General features: G+C 42.6%; 1 protein-coding gene across 1 annotated transcript in view; it reads left to right on the forward strand.

Annotated features, from left to right (window-relative positions):
• Positions 1 to 241: 241 nt before the first annotated feature.
• Positions 242 to 12,867, forward strand: part of TES (testin LIM domain protein) — a 28,993-nt gene continuing 16,367 nt past the window's right edge. Inside the window, exons 1-2 of the mRNA XM_079994356.1 lie at positions 242 to 418; positions 11,706 to 11,791. Coding sequence (XP_079850482.1) covers positions 392 to 418; positions 11,706 to 11,791 — 113 coding nt within the window. The 5' untranslated portion in view covers positions 242 to 391. The remainder of the gene's footprint in view (positions 419 to 11,705; positions 11,792 to 12,867) is intronic.

The raw sequence follows: 12,867 nt of genomic DNA on the forward strand, positions 1-12,867 counted from the left end.
ACGCAGCAGGAAGGCGCCGCTTCAGCCCCGGTTGCGCCCGGGTGGCTGCGCGTCCGCGCAAGAGCCGCCCCTTCTCTGGCGCAAAGGTCTGGGGCTGGTGGGCGTCGCGATTGGCTCTCGGACCTGCGAGCAGCTGCGCGCCCATTGGCTGCCGGGCTTCCTTTGTTCCTTTCGCCGCTGCCGCAGGAGAGCGGAAGTTTGAGCGCGCTCGCTTGCAGCTGGAGCTGCCCGGGGCGAGCGAGCCAGCGCAGTGAGCCTCCCTGCGCTCATTTCCTTTCTAACCACATCCGACTGTCAGGGAGCAACAGCAGGAGGGAGGAGGGAGGGAGGCATTTGTGCTCTGAGTGTCTCCCTCGCCCCGGATCTCGCGTGCGCGCGCTGGGGATCCAACATGGATCTGGAAAGCAAGATCAAGAAGGTAAGGAAGGAGCGCGCAACTTCAGCGCGGGCGCGGAGGGAGCGAGGCCGGAGGCTAAAGTTACCTGTCCGCGCTGGCCAACGCCCCTGACACTCTTGCTTGCTGCTTGCTATTGTTCTCCTCCTCGGTTTGTAAGATCCCAAACCTTTTTTTTTCCCCCACACACCCCTCTCCGTCTCAAGTTCATCCTTGGATAGTAGAATGCGCCTCCAGGAGTGCTAAAATGCTAAGGGAGAGGAAGACGTAGAATTACAGCGGAAAATTTTGTTTGATTTAGGGTGAAATTGAAAAGGAGAATGAATTTATATTTAATTGGCTAAAAGGGTTGTTGAATAATTGTTAAAAATAAAAGGATGCAAAAAGGGGAAGGTATGGGGAAGTCCGAGAAAAGAGGCTTATGGAAATAAGGTTAAGGTTAAGAAATTATGAATTTATGTGTTTGTTTGTATGTTGTTTTTGTTGTGTTTGTTAAAAATTGGAAAACTAATAAAAATTTATTAAAAAAAAAAAAAGTAGAATGCGCCTCCTTCGTAATATTGAAGGGGAGAGGGCGCTGCTGCAGAGATATTATTATTATTATCATTATCATTATCATTATATTGCTTCTATGCAAATAATTTTTTTTTTTGTTTTTAAAAGCATTGGCCCGGAGGGACTTGGCTGAGACTGTGGTTATCGGTAGGTTCCACAATCCTGGCAGGGCAAGTCCTACCTACGTTTACTCAGAACTAGGTCGTTGTGTGTTTAATGGGGCGTACTCCCTAGTAAGTAGGTAAAAGTGCGTTCGATTCAGTCGGTGAAGCGTGAGACTCTGAAGCTCAGGCTCAGGGGTACGAGCCCCACGTTGGGTAAAAATTCCCTCATTGCAGGAGGTTGAACTAGATGACCCCCAGGTCCCTTCCAACTCTACAGTTCTATGATTCTATGAGTCTGGGAAAGCTGTCCCGAAAATAAAACCAAAAGTATACAGTAAAGTCTGAATGACAAGAGAAAATGGAGAAAATATTAGGCTCTTGTCCCTAGCACAATCTCTCGCTCCACCAGTCCTTCCAGGTGGTTTTTTTTCCCTCCCCAAAATTCAGATTCTTTGTTCTCTAGATATGCCCAAATATTACCAAACAGGAGTTAATCTGTGCTTGCTGTGATGGATTCTGAGTTAGTGTGTACAGTTCAATATGTACAGACAAACAGATCTCTTTTAAGTGTTCTCTAATTCTGTGATGCGCCGACAATAAAAGCAGTGCAACTCCCTAAGGGTTTTCACCTCTTTTACCATTTTTATTTTTATTCTGTAAGTTTAGGATGGCAACTTGAATGTTTGCAGCACCTGAGCTGTTTGGAACGAAATACTCTGCACTGGTTACTTAGATTTGTTGGAGGGGGCAGGCTGTTTTAGAAAAACCAAGTCTTAATTGAGTAGGCATTTTCTAAAGCTGGAGCAAAAAGTGTGCTGAACTGAAGTAGGTTTGTTGCACGATTTTATTCAATTTTATGGCGTGCATAGGTGCCAAACTAAGGTAGAAGATGGGGAAATAGAGACATTTCTGCCCTAGTCATTAATGACAGGAATTCATCTCTGACTTCTTGCTGGGATAGGTTCTACCTAAGAGAGGGCCAGAATGTATGAACATTCTGGTGCTGTGGTGTTATTTAAAAGCAATAAACATTTTAATGCTTTTTAAAATCTTGTTTTAACATTCTTATTATTGTTGATTTAGTCTACAGTGGTACCTCGGGTTAAGAACTTAATTTGTTCTGGAAGGTCCGTTCTTAACCTGAAACTGTTCTTAACCTGAAGCAACACTTTAGCTAATGGGGCCTGCCGCTGTGGCTGCGCCGCCGCTGCGCAATTTCTGTTCTCATCCTGAAGCAAAGTTCTTAACCCGAGGTACTATTTCTGGGTTAGCGTAGAACTGTAACCTGAAGTGTTTGTAACCTGAAGCGTCTGTAACCCGAGGTACCTCTGTATTTACTTAATTCTCATTCAGCTACACAATCCACTTGGGCGCACTGCTGACCTTCTCTTAGTGGATCCCCACATGTGCTCACGTGATCCCCATCAACAGCAAACCTTTCTACAAAAGAGCACACCTTAGCTGTTATGCACCCTGAGCATGCACTCTTTGCTCTGTTAAGTTTAAAAGCCTATTGATAAACCACACAGATTATCAGAGGAAAGAAGGAAGGGTCTACACACTGAAGTCAACCTACTGTGGAGTTATATCACATTCCTATGAAGTAAGCAGAGGCGGTTTTAGGGTGGCATGAATGGGTCGACCATAGGGGGCGCATAGAATGGGGTGCAAGTGCTGGAGGGCCCGGATTTCAGCATCGCACAGGGCGCCACTGAAATTTGAGAGCCCAAAGTCTGCCAGTGAGGTACGTAACCTTACGAGCTCCAGACCTAGGGAGCCTACCAGAACCTACAATTGCTCCAGGGCAGCGAAACAACATGGTTCATGGCCTGGTGCTCAAATAGTTCTTCCATTCACTTTTTGTAGCCCACAGCAGTGAAAGCTGGTGAATAGATTGGATGTTGGTGTGCACTGTTGATGTACGCTAATAGTCTATTTGTGCAGTCTTATTTTGCTATTTCTTTTGGAAGAGTGAGAATATAAGAAAGAAGGGAACCTGAGCGCTTAAGCCCCAGGCTGCATGAGCAGCCTTTCCAAGCCTAGCACCCTTCAGATGTTTTGGGCCATAACTCCCATCATCCCTGACCATTGGCCATGCTGACTGAGGCTGATGGGAGTTGCAGTCCAGAACATCTGAAGGGCATCAGGTTGGGTGAAGGATGAGTTTCAGGTCCCAATGCCAGGCTCTGGCAGCACTAGAAATAGTCAACAATGTTTGGGCAACACGATGGCCATATACATACATAATAGACAATCTTTATAGAATTTATTTCAAATAATAACAAGTTCAAAATGAATTCTTAGACTCAAAGTCTCTGAAAGCCTTTAAATGAAGCGAGGTACCAAACTTTGTAATATAATGTCCAACAGAAATTCCAACTTTGTAATATAATGAACAGAGATTCCGGATATTGACTGCTGTTTTGTAGATCTTCATCAGCGTGGTGGGAGAATATAAAATTGTTTCATAAACCCATCTTATTTCGAATGAAGATATGTGAATGGAAATATAAAATGCTGTGGAGCAGTGCTCATGTAATATTGTAGTCACTGCTCAGTATATATTCATTGAACTTGTTATTGTCTGAAAGAATTCTATAAAGATTGTCTATTACATATGTATATGGTCGTCATGTTGCCCAAACATTGTTGACGTTCTCTTTTGCAACACAGGGGTTTGTGTGGATACTTATTGTAGCACTAGAAATAGGCCAGATTGTGACTGTTTTTCCAGGGAAACCAAATGAGTCCATGCAGAGCATGGACTTGAACTTGAGCTACCAGTCTATAAATGCAACAGTTCTTGTGTCACACACCTGTACAACTCCATATGCACCAACACCATCCAGTTCACATCTGAACTTTCAATATGAATACTTTGAATCTGCGTGAGCTATCTCAATAAATGAAATAGAGGGGGAATTTCTTAATATCCTGGTTAGCCAGAACTTCATGTAGGGTGGTGGTAATTTTGCACAAAAATGAATGTATATTCACTGGAAACATAATCAGGGAAGGAGTATAGTTAATGGATTCAACTTTATACTCATGTATTTCTTCAAGAATGTATATAATCTGCTCCATATTAGTTTTTCAGATGTCACTGCTTCTCCTTTAGTATATGAAAGAGGTCTCAGATAATTCGTCAGTGTCACACAAGTGAAAGGAACTCCAGGAAACTTGCTGATGTTTTTTGTGTTGCATTCAACTTCCAGTGTCTATGGCTACAAGCCAACTTTTTGTGACACTTCATAATGATACTGTATATTTAATTGTTGCCCAAAAGGCCACTTTTAAGGGCAGTTTAAAACTTGTGCTGAAAGTGATAGTTTATCAACATAGCTCTTTCCATCATCATATATATCTTCAGAATATTTTACATGGAAGAATAAATGTATGCTTGCTTCTTTGATGTTACAATTAGCAAGCATTAGGCTGAAGTAGTCAATCTGTTGTCCAGCTTTTGTTAACACACACACACACACACTTAGAGGAAGTATGACTCTTTCAGTTAGGTTTTGGGATTACAGAAAATTATAAGAGACCACATATCTGTCATTTAAACAAATCTGTTGAGACCCTGGAAAATGTTTTCAGTATCTTACCTGCAGGAGTGTGTTATACAGTATACAGTGGTACCTTGGTTTAAGAACAGCTTAGTTTATGGACAACTTGGATTAAGAACGCTGCAAACCCGGAAGTAGGTGTTTTGGCTTGTGAACTTTGCCTTGGAATAAGAACATGTTTCGCTTCCTGTTGAGTGTGTTCCATTTGTAAATTGAGTCCCCCGCTGCTATGGGAAAGCACGCCTTGGTTTAAGAACGCTTTGGTTTAAGAACGGACTTCCAGAACGGATTAAGTACTTAAACCAAGGTACCACTGTACAAGAATAGCTGTTGTTGCAGAGAACAAGAAACTATGTCCAGGCCTTGGCCAGGAACAGAAATTTGTGAATGATATATTTACTCTCTTACGCAGCCATCTGCAACCTCTTTGTTTAGAAATAAATGGAAATAAATGTTTATGAAAGATTTAAGAGATCCCGTTCCAGAAGAAGATAAAATGTAGTAAGAATAAACACATGCCAGTGTTGGCATAAGCTATGTGGTAGTTGTATATCACTGTAATCTGGAGGCCAGAAAAATAGAAGAGAACATGTAGTATGTTGGTAGGAAACTCTTCTTCATAAACATTGTCCCTGCCATTAGCTGGAACCAACCCACTTCCTAAATTTTAAGAAATTTAATGTGAGGTGGATTAATCCGTTCCAGTCCTGGCAACTGAGCATATCCTAATAGGCAAAACTGTGCATCCCCTTTGATCTCAGTGATGCTCTTTGGTAGTTCTGTCCTGGTGAAAACTGACTCCATTAACTGTGGCCAACAGAGAGCTTTGATGCTCTGTGATTTCAGGCTTCCTGATGCAATGGTGAACATAAATATCAGGCTTGAGACCTTCTTCTCGTTACCTGATCTTGTGTGAAATCTGAAGACCTGTGGAAAAGTACATCTGAAAAACATCCATCTGGTTCTCCCATCTTTGAAAGCTGCCGCTTTGCTCTCTTCATAAATTCCATAACTTGGTTTTTTCCACTGGAACATACTTTACCTTAATTCAAAGCCATCCTATGAGCTGAATGAGAATGTACTCCTATAATTATAGCTCTTAATTGCTTCATAGAGCATGTTCATTTTCAAAAATGACATTGCAGACAAAGGTGGCTACTTCTTTATAGATGTGGTGCATGCTTCATTTTTTTTTAATCAAGACTTACTCTCTGGTTCCACACAAAAAAGAACAAGAGAAAAGTACCTGGGAAGATAGTAATCGGCAGGGGAGAAATTAGGAGCATAAATTCCTGTCGCTCTTCAAATAGTTGTTGATGACATTGCACCAAGCTGGAAATGAGAAGGATTCAGTGGTAAAGAGACTATATGATATATAGGCAATCAACCTTTATTATTTCCCTTCTCATGTTTCCTAGGATCACATTTTAAAGAATTTTCTGAGCTGCCTTGAATATACAAATGAATAAATATAAGTTTTGTCTTTGGTCACTTCCTTGCTGGCTCTTTCTTATTTTTTTAAAAAGTTATTCCAATGTATTCCTATAAGGTGCCTTTCCTGTGGAGCGATCAAGGAATACCTGCACAAAACTCAAGATGCAAATGGAAACATTAAGAACAGGGTAGCCAGTGTGGTACCCTTCGGATATTGTTGGGCTATAACTCCCATCATCCCTAACCATCAGACAGGTCGATGAGCGCTGGAGTCTAACAACATCTAGCAGCACCACATTATCTCCCTTTGATTTGAGGATTCGTAGGCCTTCTGAATCCCAGAAAAGCAACTTTCTAACATTGCAATCCTTCACATGAGAAGTCTCAGTGAGTTCAGTGGAGCCTATTTCGAGGTAAGCAAGTGTAGGATTGCAGCCAAATTTCCTTGAATGTCTCCATGCTTGCATTGAAAAGTTAACCTGAAGCAGAAAGGTTAGAAGTGAACTCCTAGATACTAAAGGCCTCTTGGGTTGTCTTTATTTCATCTGTAGGTGAATAATGCAGTGAAGAGAAATGGCAAGATATTTATTTTGGCTATGTGGTAAAATGGGATGAGATAGGGAGGTAAGATGATATACATGGCATCTGTGCGAGATTTCATGTCCCATAAAGAAGGGTTATTGGTTCTTGACAATGAGCTTGAAATAAACAATCTCTGAGAAAATCTTCTTCTGCCTGCCCAGAATAAATTGCTCATAATTCTCTTACCCAAATCCTGAGTGCCTCAGAGGTTAGAGCTTGAGTAATTGCAAAATACAGTCTTAATGCCTAATTCACTGAGTGCATTCATGTGCCAAGGATGCCTTTAACATTAGGCTAATCTCTCCCACATATACAACTGCTACCTGATTTTATCTATTTTTATAGATAGAATCATAGAATTGAGGAGTTGGAAGGGACCCTCAGGGTCATCTAGTCCAGCCCCCTGCAATGCAGGAATCTCTGCGTATAATTCTATGTGTTTGACGGAGGTTGTGATTTTTCCCAGTGTCTGTGTTTCCCATAAACTTCACCATGGAGATGCCGAGAGCTATACAGTTGGTGCTTTATTGAGCCCCTGTTAGTTAAACCTTTGTTCCGAGTTAGAATTCGCTCTGCCCTGTCTGTGACATCGGTGAACTCCATAAAAACGTGTCAGTAGGTCACTGCCTCGCGGTCCCATTTGCATGCTGTGATCACATAGTTTGCCTCGGAAAGGAGAGGCTGGCACTGAAGCAGAGAAATTTGCGTCCTTTTGGAAAGTAAGGGGGGAACATTCCCATTCAGATGGCTGCTCTTTAAATAAGAATGGTATGTGTCTGCCTTTTTTAAAAGGGGTTTTTGAGAGTAGGAAAACTCTGGGATGTGCCTGAACAATGAAAATGAAGGTAAGCAAAGAGAAAACTTGCTTGCAAGCAGCACTCACTTTATATGCAGAAGTAAAAGTTTCTGTTCCGTTCGTTTACTGCAAAGTGCCACTTGGCATTTCTTGCAGGGCATTTCTTGATCCTTGTTGTTTGGTGGCGGCTGCCTTGGAAACCAGTTCAGAGTGAAAATCAACATCCAGTCACCATTTCAATAAATCTTCCCAGTTCAACAGACCAATTGAAAATGGGACAAAATGGGGTTTTTTTATAACAGGACAACATTCTTAGCCATTCGGGTAATTTTGTACCAGCGACATTAATTCTATATTTTGTAATTGTCAAAATTGCTCATTAGCAAGATAGACCAGAATTCCCTTATATGTGTGGGAATTCTCTCAAAGATGGCCTGGGTAGCTTTCTGTGTGGGGCGGCAGGGGGGCGGGAATCATAAAGTGACAAAATCAAAATGTAAAGCAATAAAATTAAATAACACGTTTTAATACCAACTAGGCCTTAATAATCGCCTTTTGTCCATTAGAAACATTTCTAACCTCTTGCATTGGTGCTGTGTTTCATTGCAATATATGATTTTAATACACCTATCGAGGCTTTATATACATTCCCTCGGTAGCCCTTAGAACAGCCCTGTAAAACAAACTAATATGGTTATCCCCATTTTATAGATGAAGCTGAGAAGTGGTGGTTTGCCCAAGGCTTTCCCAGTGCTGAGCGCAGGTTTGAACCAGAGTTTTCCCAATTCATAGCTCCCACTCATTCCCAATGTGGTGCACCAGGCCTGAAGTGCGCATGGGATTCCCACAAGCGGAATAGCTTCTTTGCCTGAAACAAATATTTGCTTGCATCCCTGTCGCTTATGCAGACCTATTCCCACAAATAAAGTCAATGGGAAGCCCCACCAGGATTTGTGTGCACTCACAAAGCATGGACCAGAGATACTGGGCTTAAGATGCCTGACAGCGTTCTTTTTTTTATGTATCATCTGTTTGGAAGAATGCTGAAAAAGTGAAGCCTAAGTAAAAGCAGTTCCCTGCTAAACATGAGGCGGCTTGCTGTTCCTTGTCTCCCTCAGCCAGTCCATGTTGCCAGTACATGTATGGTCTAGTGCCAGCTAGCTATGCATATGGTCTTGTTACGGATAAATGTTAGAAGGCTTTGGTTAAGGCCACAGTCACACTGAAGCTCACCTGCATGAAAATCTCCTACGCATAACAGCTGCTGGTTCCAACAGCTGCTTAAGTGTTAGAATATACAGGGGGGGGATTACAATACCTTAAAACATAAAAGAAGTTCAAATACAGTGGTACCTCTGGTTACGTACTTAATTCGTTCCAGAGGTCCGTTCTTAACCTGAAACTGTTCTTAACCTGAGGTACCACTTTAGCTAATGGGGCCTCCCACTGCCGCCGCACCGCCAGAGCACAATTTCTGTTCTCATCCTGAAGCAAAGTTCTTAACCCGAGGTACTATTTCTGGGTTAGCGGAGTCTGTAACCTGAAGCATATGTAACCCGAGGTACCACTGTACATGTGATTTTCTGAAGGTCAGTTCCACTCCGCTCCCTTCCAACATCTGTGCATTTGGCAGGGCATTGAACAGGGGAGCCTCTTTGTGTATATTTTCCCATTATTACTAGTTGTAGTCGTCTTATTTCTTGGCAATCACTTGTAGCCAAGTAAGATAGTAGTACCAGATGACTGAGTTGCCCCAGCTGTTCTGGGTGGCTCCCAGCACATATAAAAACATAATAAAACACCACACATTAAAAAAAACTTCCCTATACAGGCCTTCAGATGTCTTCTAAAGATTGTATAGCTCCTTGTCTCCTTGACATCTGATGGGAGGACGTTCCACTGAGTGGGTGCCACTACCGAGAAGGCCCTCTGCCTGGTTCCCTGTAGCTTCGCTCCTCGCAGTGAGAGAATTGCCAGAACGCCCTCGGTCCTGGATCTTGGTGGGGCCAAAAGAACAAAGAATATCCGCTTACTTGTATCTGAAGGCATCTGTGTGAGCTATGTGGTTGTGCATCTTTGCCTTGGTTTCTCTTCACCACTACCTGTGGGTGTTCAAGATATAACACTAGATTGGAGTCTACTGGCAGTCCTCCTCAAGCCAGGGACATTTGCCAGGGGCGAGAGGAATTGTGGGCACCTGCTCATATATTCCTGATGTTGTGTCTCTAAGAGTCTAGAAGCACACCTGGTTTGCATTGCATCTCTGTAGCACTGTGTAGCCACACGAGGATGCCAGCACATGATACCACCACATCCTTTTGCAGCAGGACATGTGACACTGTCATTGTGGCTGCATTCTGTGTGTTGGCCACCATTATATTAAGTGACAGGTGACAATTCCTCTCAGAATTTGTTCCTCCCCACCCAGTAATTTTCCCTTCAAATCTTAGCCTCCAGTAAGAACATGCAACATATGAATACATTATTTGATGGTGCAGATCTTCTTCTTCTTCTTGAGAGGGAGAGATGATATTCAGCACTTCTGTTTCCCCAGACATTTGATTGGCAGCAGCCAGGAAGCTGAGGTTTGGTCAGTGCTCTTTAATATAAAAGAGAGCCAGCTTTTTGAGTCCCTAGAAACATTCCAAGCTGATTAAAGCAAGATTTCTTTTTCAAACATGAGGCTGGCCTGCAACCATTTATAACACTTTGCTCTGAAGTAATATTTTAGTCGTGAAGGCATTGTGAAGCAGATGACTTCAATCAGTGGACTTGTAATGCTTTTCGTTCGCAGACTGCCTTGAAATCAAACTGGGCGTATTTGAAATGCCAGATGTTTTTTTAGAATTTTTAGCAACTGACATCCAGAAACCTCTTCTTGGCTACATTTCAAATGACCTATGTGTCTTACTTTCTTCCATGATTCCATTTATGGATAAATTGATTCCATCCTCTTTTAAAAAAAGAAGAAGAAGAAGCATGCAGGCAGATTTCTTATACTTTTGAGTATTGAAAGGCGAGCTTGGTGTTCAGTCAGAATTCCACACAGGTGTAAAGCATTATTTAGCAATTGCAACACACACTTTTGGGTAAGTGGTAATGATAATTATGAATATTATGTCTTAAACCCTTTCACCTTGAAGCTTGATGCTTTTACTTATGTAGGGGCAAAAGCCTGTGTCCCCTCATGAATGGCCAGCCAAAGGCTTACAGCCCATTACTCATTTTCATGAAAACTAGCCATTTCTTTTCTGCTCAACAAATCTGCTTGCTGAAGCACTCTTGCAGAACATAAATTTCATGTGGTCTTTTCTTTCTATATTGATAGAAACGTAAGGCTGTTGTCACACCAGGCTGTTGCCTAGTAGCCAGTAGGTGGCCACATCAATTCCAGCAGGACAAATGTGTGCCAGGCAAGCAAGCAAGCACCACTGGTGGCAGGTGGCCCAGGCAAGCTGTTCAACAGAGGCAGGAGGTGTTATATAGTGGCTTGCTAAACCGCTGGAGGGGGAAGCTGATTCAGTAGGGCTGGGCAATATCTGGTTTTCAACATCTCAATATATCACCAGCTAAGCATCGTGATATACCGATATATCACGATGTCTGAAATAAGAATGGAACTATGTAGAGGTGAATGGTATGATTGGGTGATATCTGGTTTTGAACTTTGTGATATATCGCCAGCTAAACAGTGTGATATACTGAAATATCTCAGTGTCTGAAATAAAGATAGACCTGATTTTCAACTTCGTGGTGTATCACCAGCTAAACATCGCAATATACTGATATATCGCAAAGTCTGAAATAAGGATGGAGCTCTGTAGAGGCATTGGCTGGCTTCACGGTTTATGCCACATTGTGATATTTGTCTACCACACCTGCACCCACATCATGATTTGCAATATATTGCCATTTCAAGAACTATGACAATGATACCACAATATGGACTTCAAACTGGTTTTGGACGATATATTGATATATCACCCAGCCCTGGTCCAATCATATGTTTCTTATTTCAGTGTCCTGCTATCACTACCACTATCACAAAGCCAAATGCATTAAAGAGCCAGCTATTATTCAGAAATTACAAGGCTAGGAAGAAAGGTGTGAAGCTTCCATGATGCAGCTTCAAGTGAATTATCTTGTTGAAAGTTGAGATCTCCCCCTGCCTATATCTTAGATAGATTTTTGGAAGTTTGCCAGTTGAAGCACTCTAAAAATAGTACTATGTGCCTTGGGAAATATATTTTTTAACTCTGTTTTTTTTTTTCTAGATGGGCTTAGGACATGAGGAAGGATCTGGGGCCCCTTGCTTGAAGTGCAAAGACAAATGTGAAGGATTTGAGCTACATTTCTGGAGGTAAGAAGAGAGGTTTCCTGATTTACCGAAACATTTCTATTGCAGATAAGCGTATCTGCACAACACAGGTCTCATTCAGCTGCAAACTGACTCGTTCAGACATAACTACATCTCACACATGGACAAAATTGGGAAAAATTAACACATGAAGGAATTGATTCTGATTAGAACAGCAAGTGTGAGTTATGCTAGCATTTTCAAGGATATGAGAAAGACACCATACTATCGTGCACACATCTTACCTGTGGGCTTTTCACAAGCTACTATGAGAACAGAATACTTGGCTAGGTGGACCTTTGGTCCCATGCAGTAGAGCATGGGTAGGCAAACTAAGGCCCGGGGGCCGAATCCGGCCCAGTCGCCTTCTAAATCCGGCCCGTGGACAGTCCGGGAATCAGTGTGTTTTTACATGAGTGGAATGTGTGCTTTTATTTAAAATGCATCTCTGGGTTATTTGTGGGGCATAGGAATTCATTCATTCCCCCCCCCCAAAAAAAATATAGTCCGGCCCCCCAAAGGGTCTGAGGGACAGTGGACCAGCCCCCTGCTGAAAAAGTTTGCTGATCCCTGCAGTAGAGCTCTTAGATTCTTATGAGCATATAAATAAAATATGGGTTCCGGCAAGCCAGGGCCAGTTCATCCATGAGGAGAGTTGAGACCGCCCCAGGCGGCAGGGTCTACCAGGGCAGCTCATCCCATTGTCAATCTTCCTTTCTTTCCCTCACCCACCCTTGTTCCTGATGTGGATCTTCCCCGACCCCATTCCTCCCTGGTGGGGAGGAAGGACGCCATTTTGAGGTCCGCCTCAGATGCCAAAATGTCTTGGGCCAGCCTTGAGGCAATTTAATGCTGTGTACAGTAGCTTACTTAGAAGTCAGCTGACTTCCATGAGGCTTGCTCGCAGTGAGAGTACAGTTTTGACTGTCCAGTGAAGAAATGCTACTAGTGCTTGGTGTTGCTATAGAATTTAGCCGAGGAGCCAAATGTGTTGATACTGCATGCCATGGATTGAACAGTCTGGGACTTTCTGCATGCTGTGTGGCTCCCCTGACCAATGCTGGGCTACCTTGTCTCCC

Source organism: Podarcis cretensis, assembly GCF_951804945.1.
Source record: "Podarcis cretensis genome assembly, chromosome: 10".
Classification (NCBI taxonomy): Eukaryota; Metazoa; Chordata; class Lepidosauria; order Squamata; family Lacertidae; genus Podarcis; species Podarcis cretensis.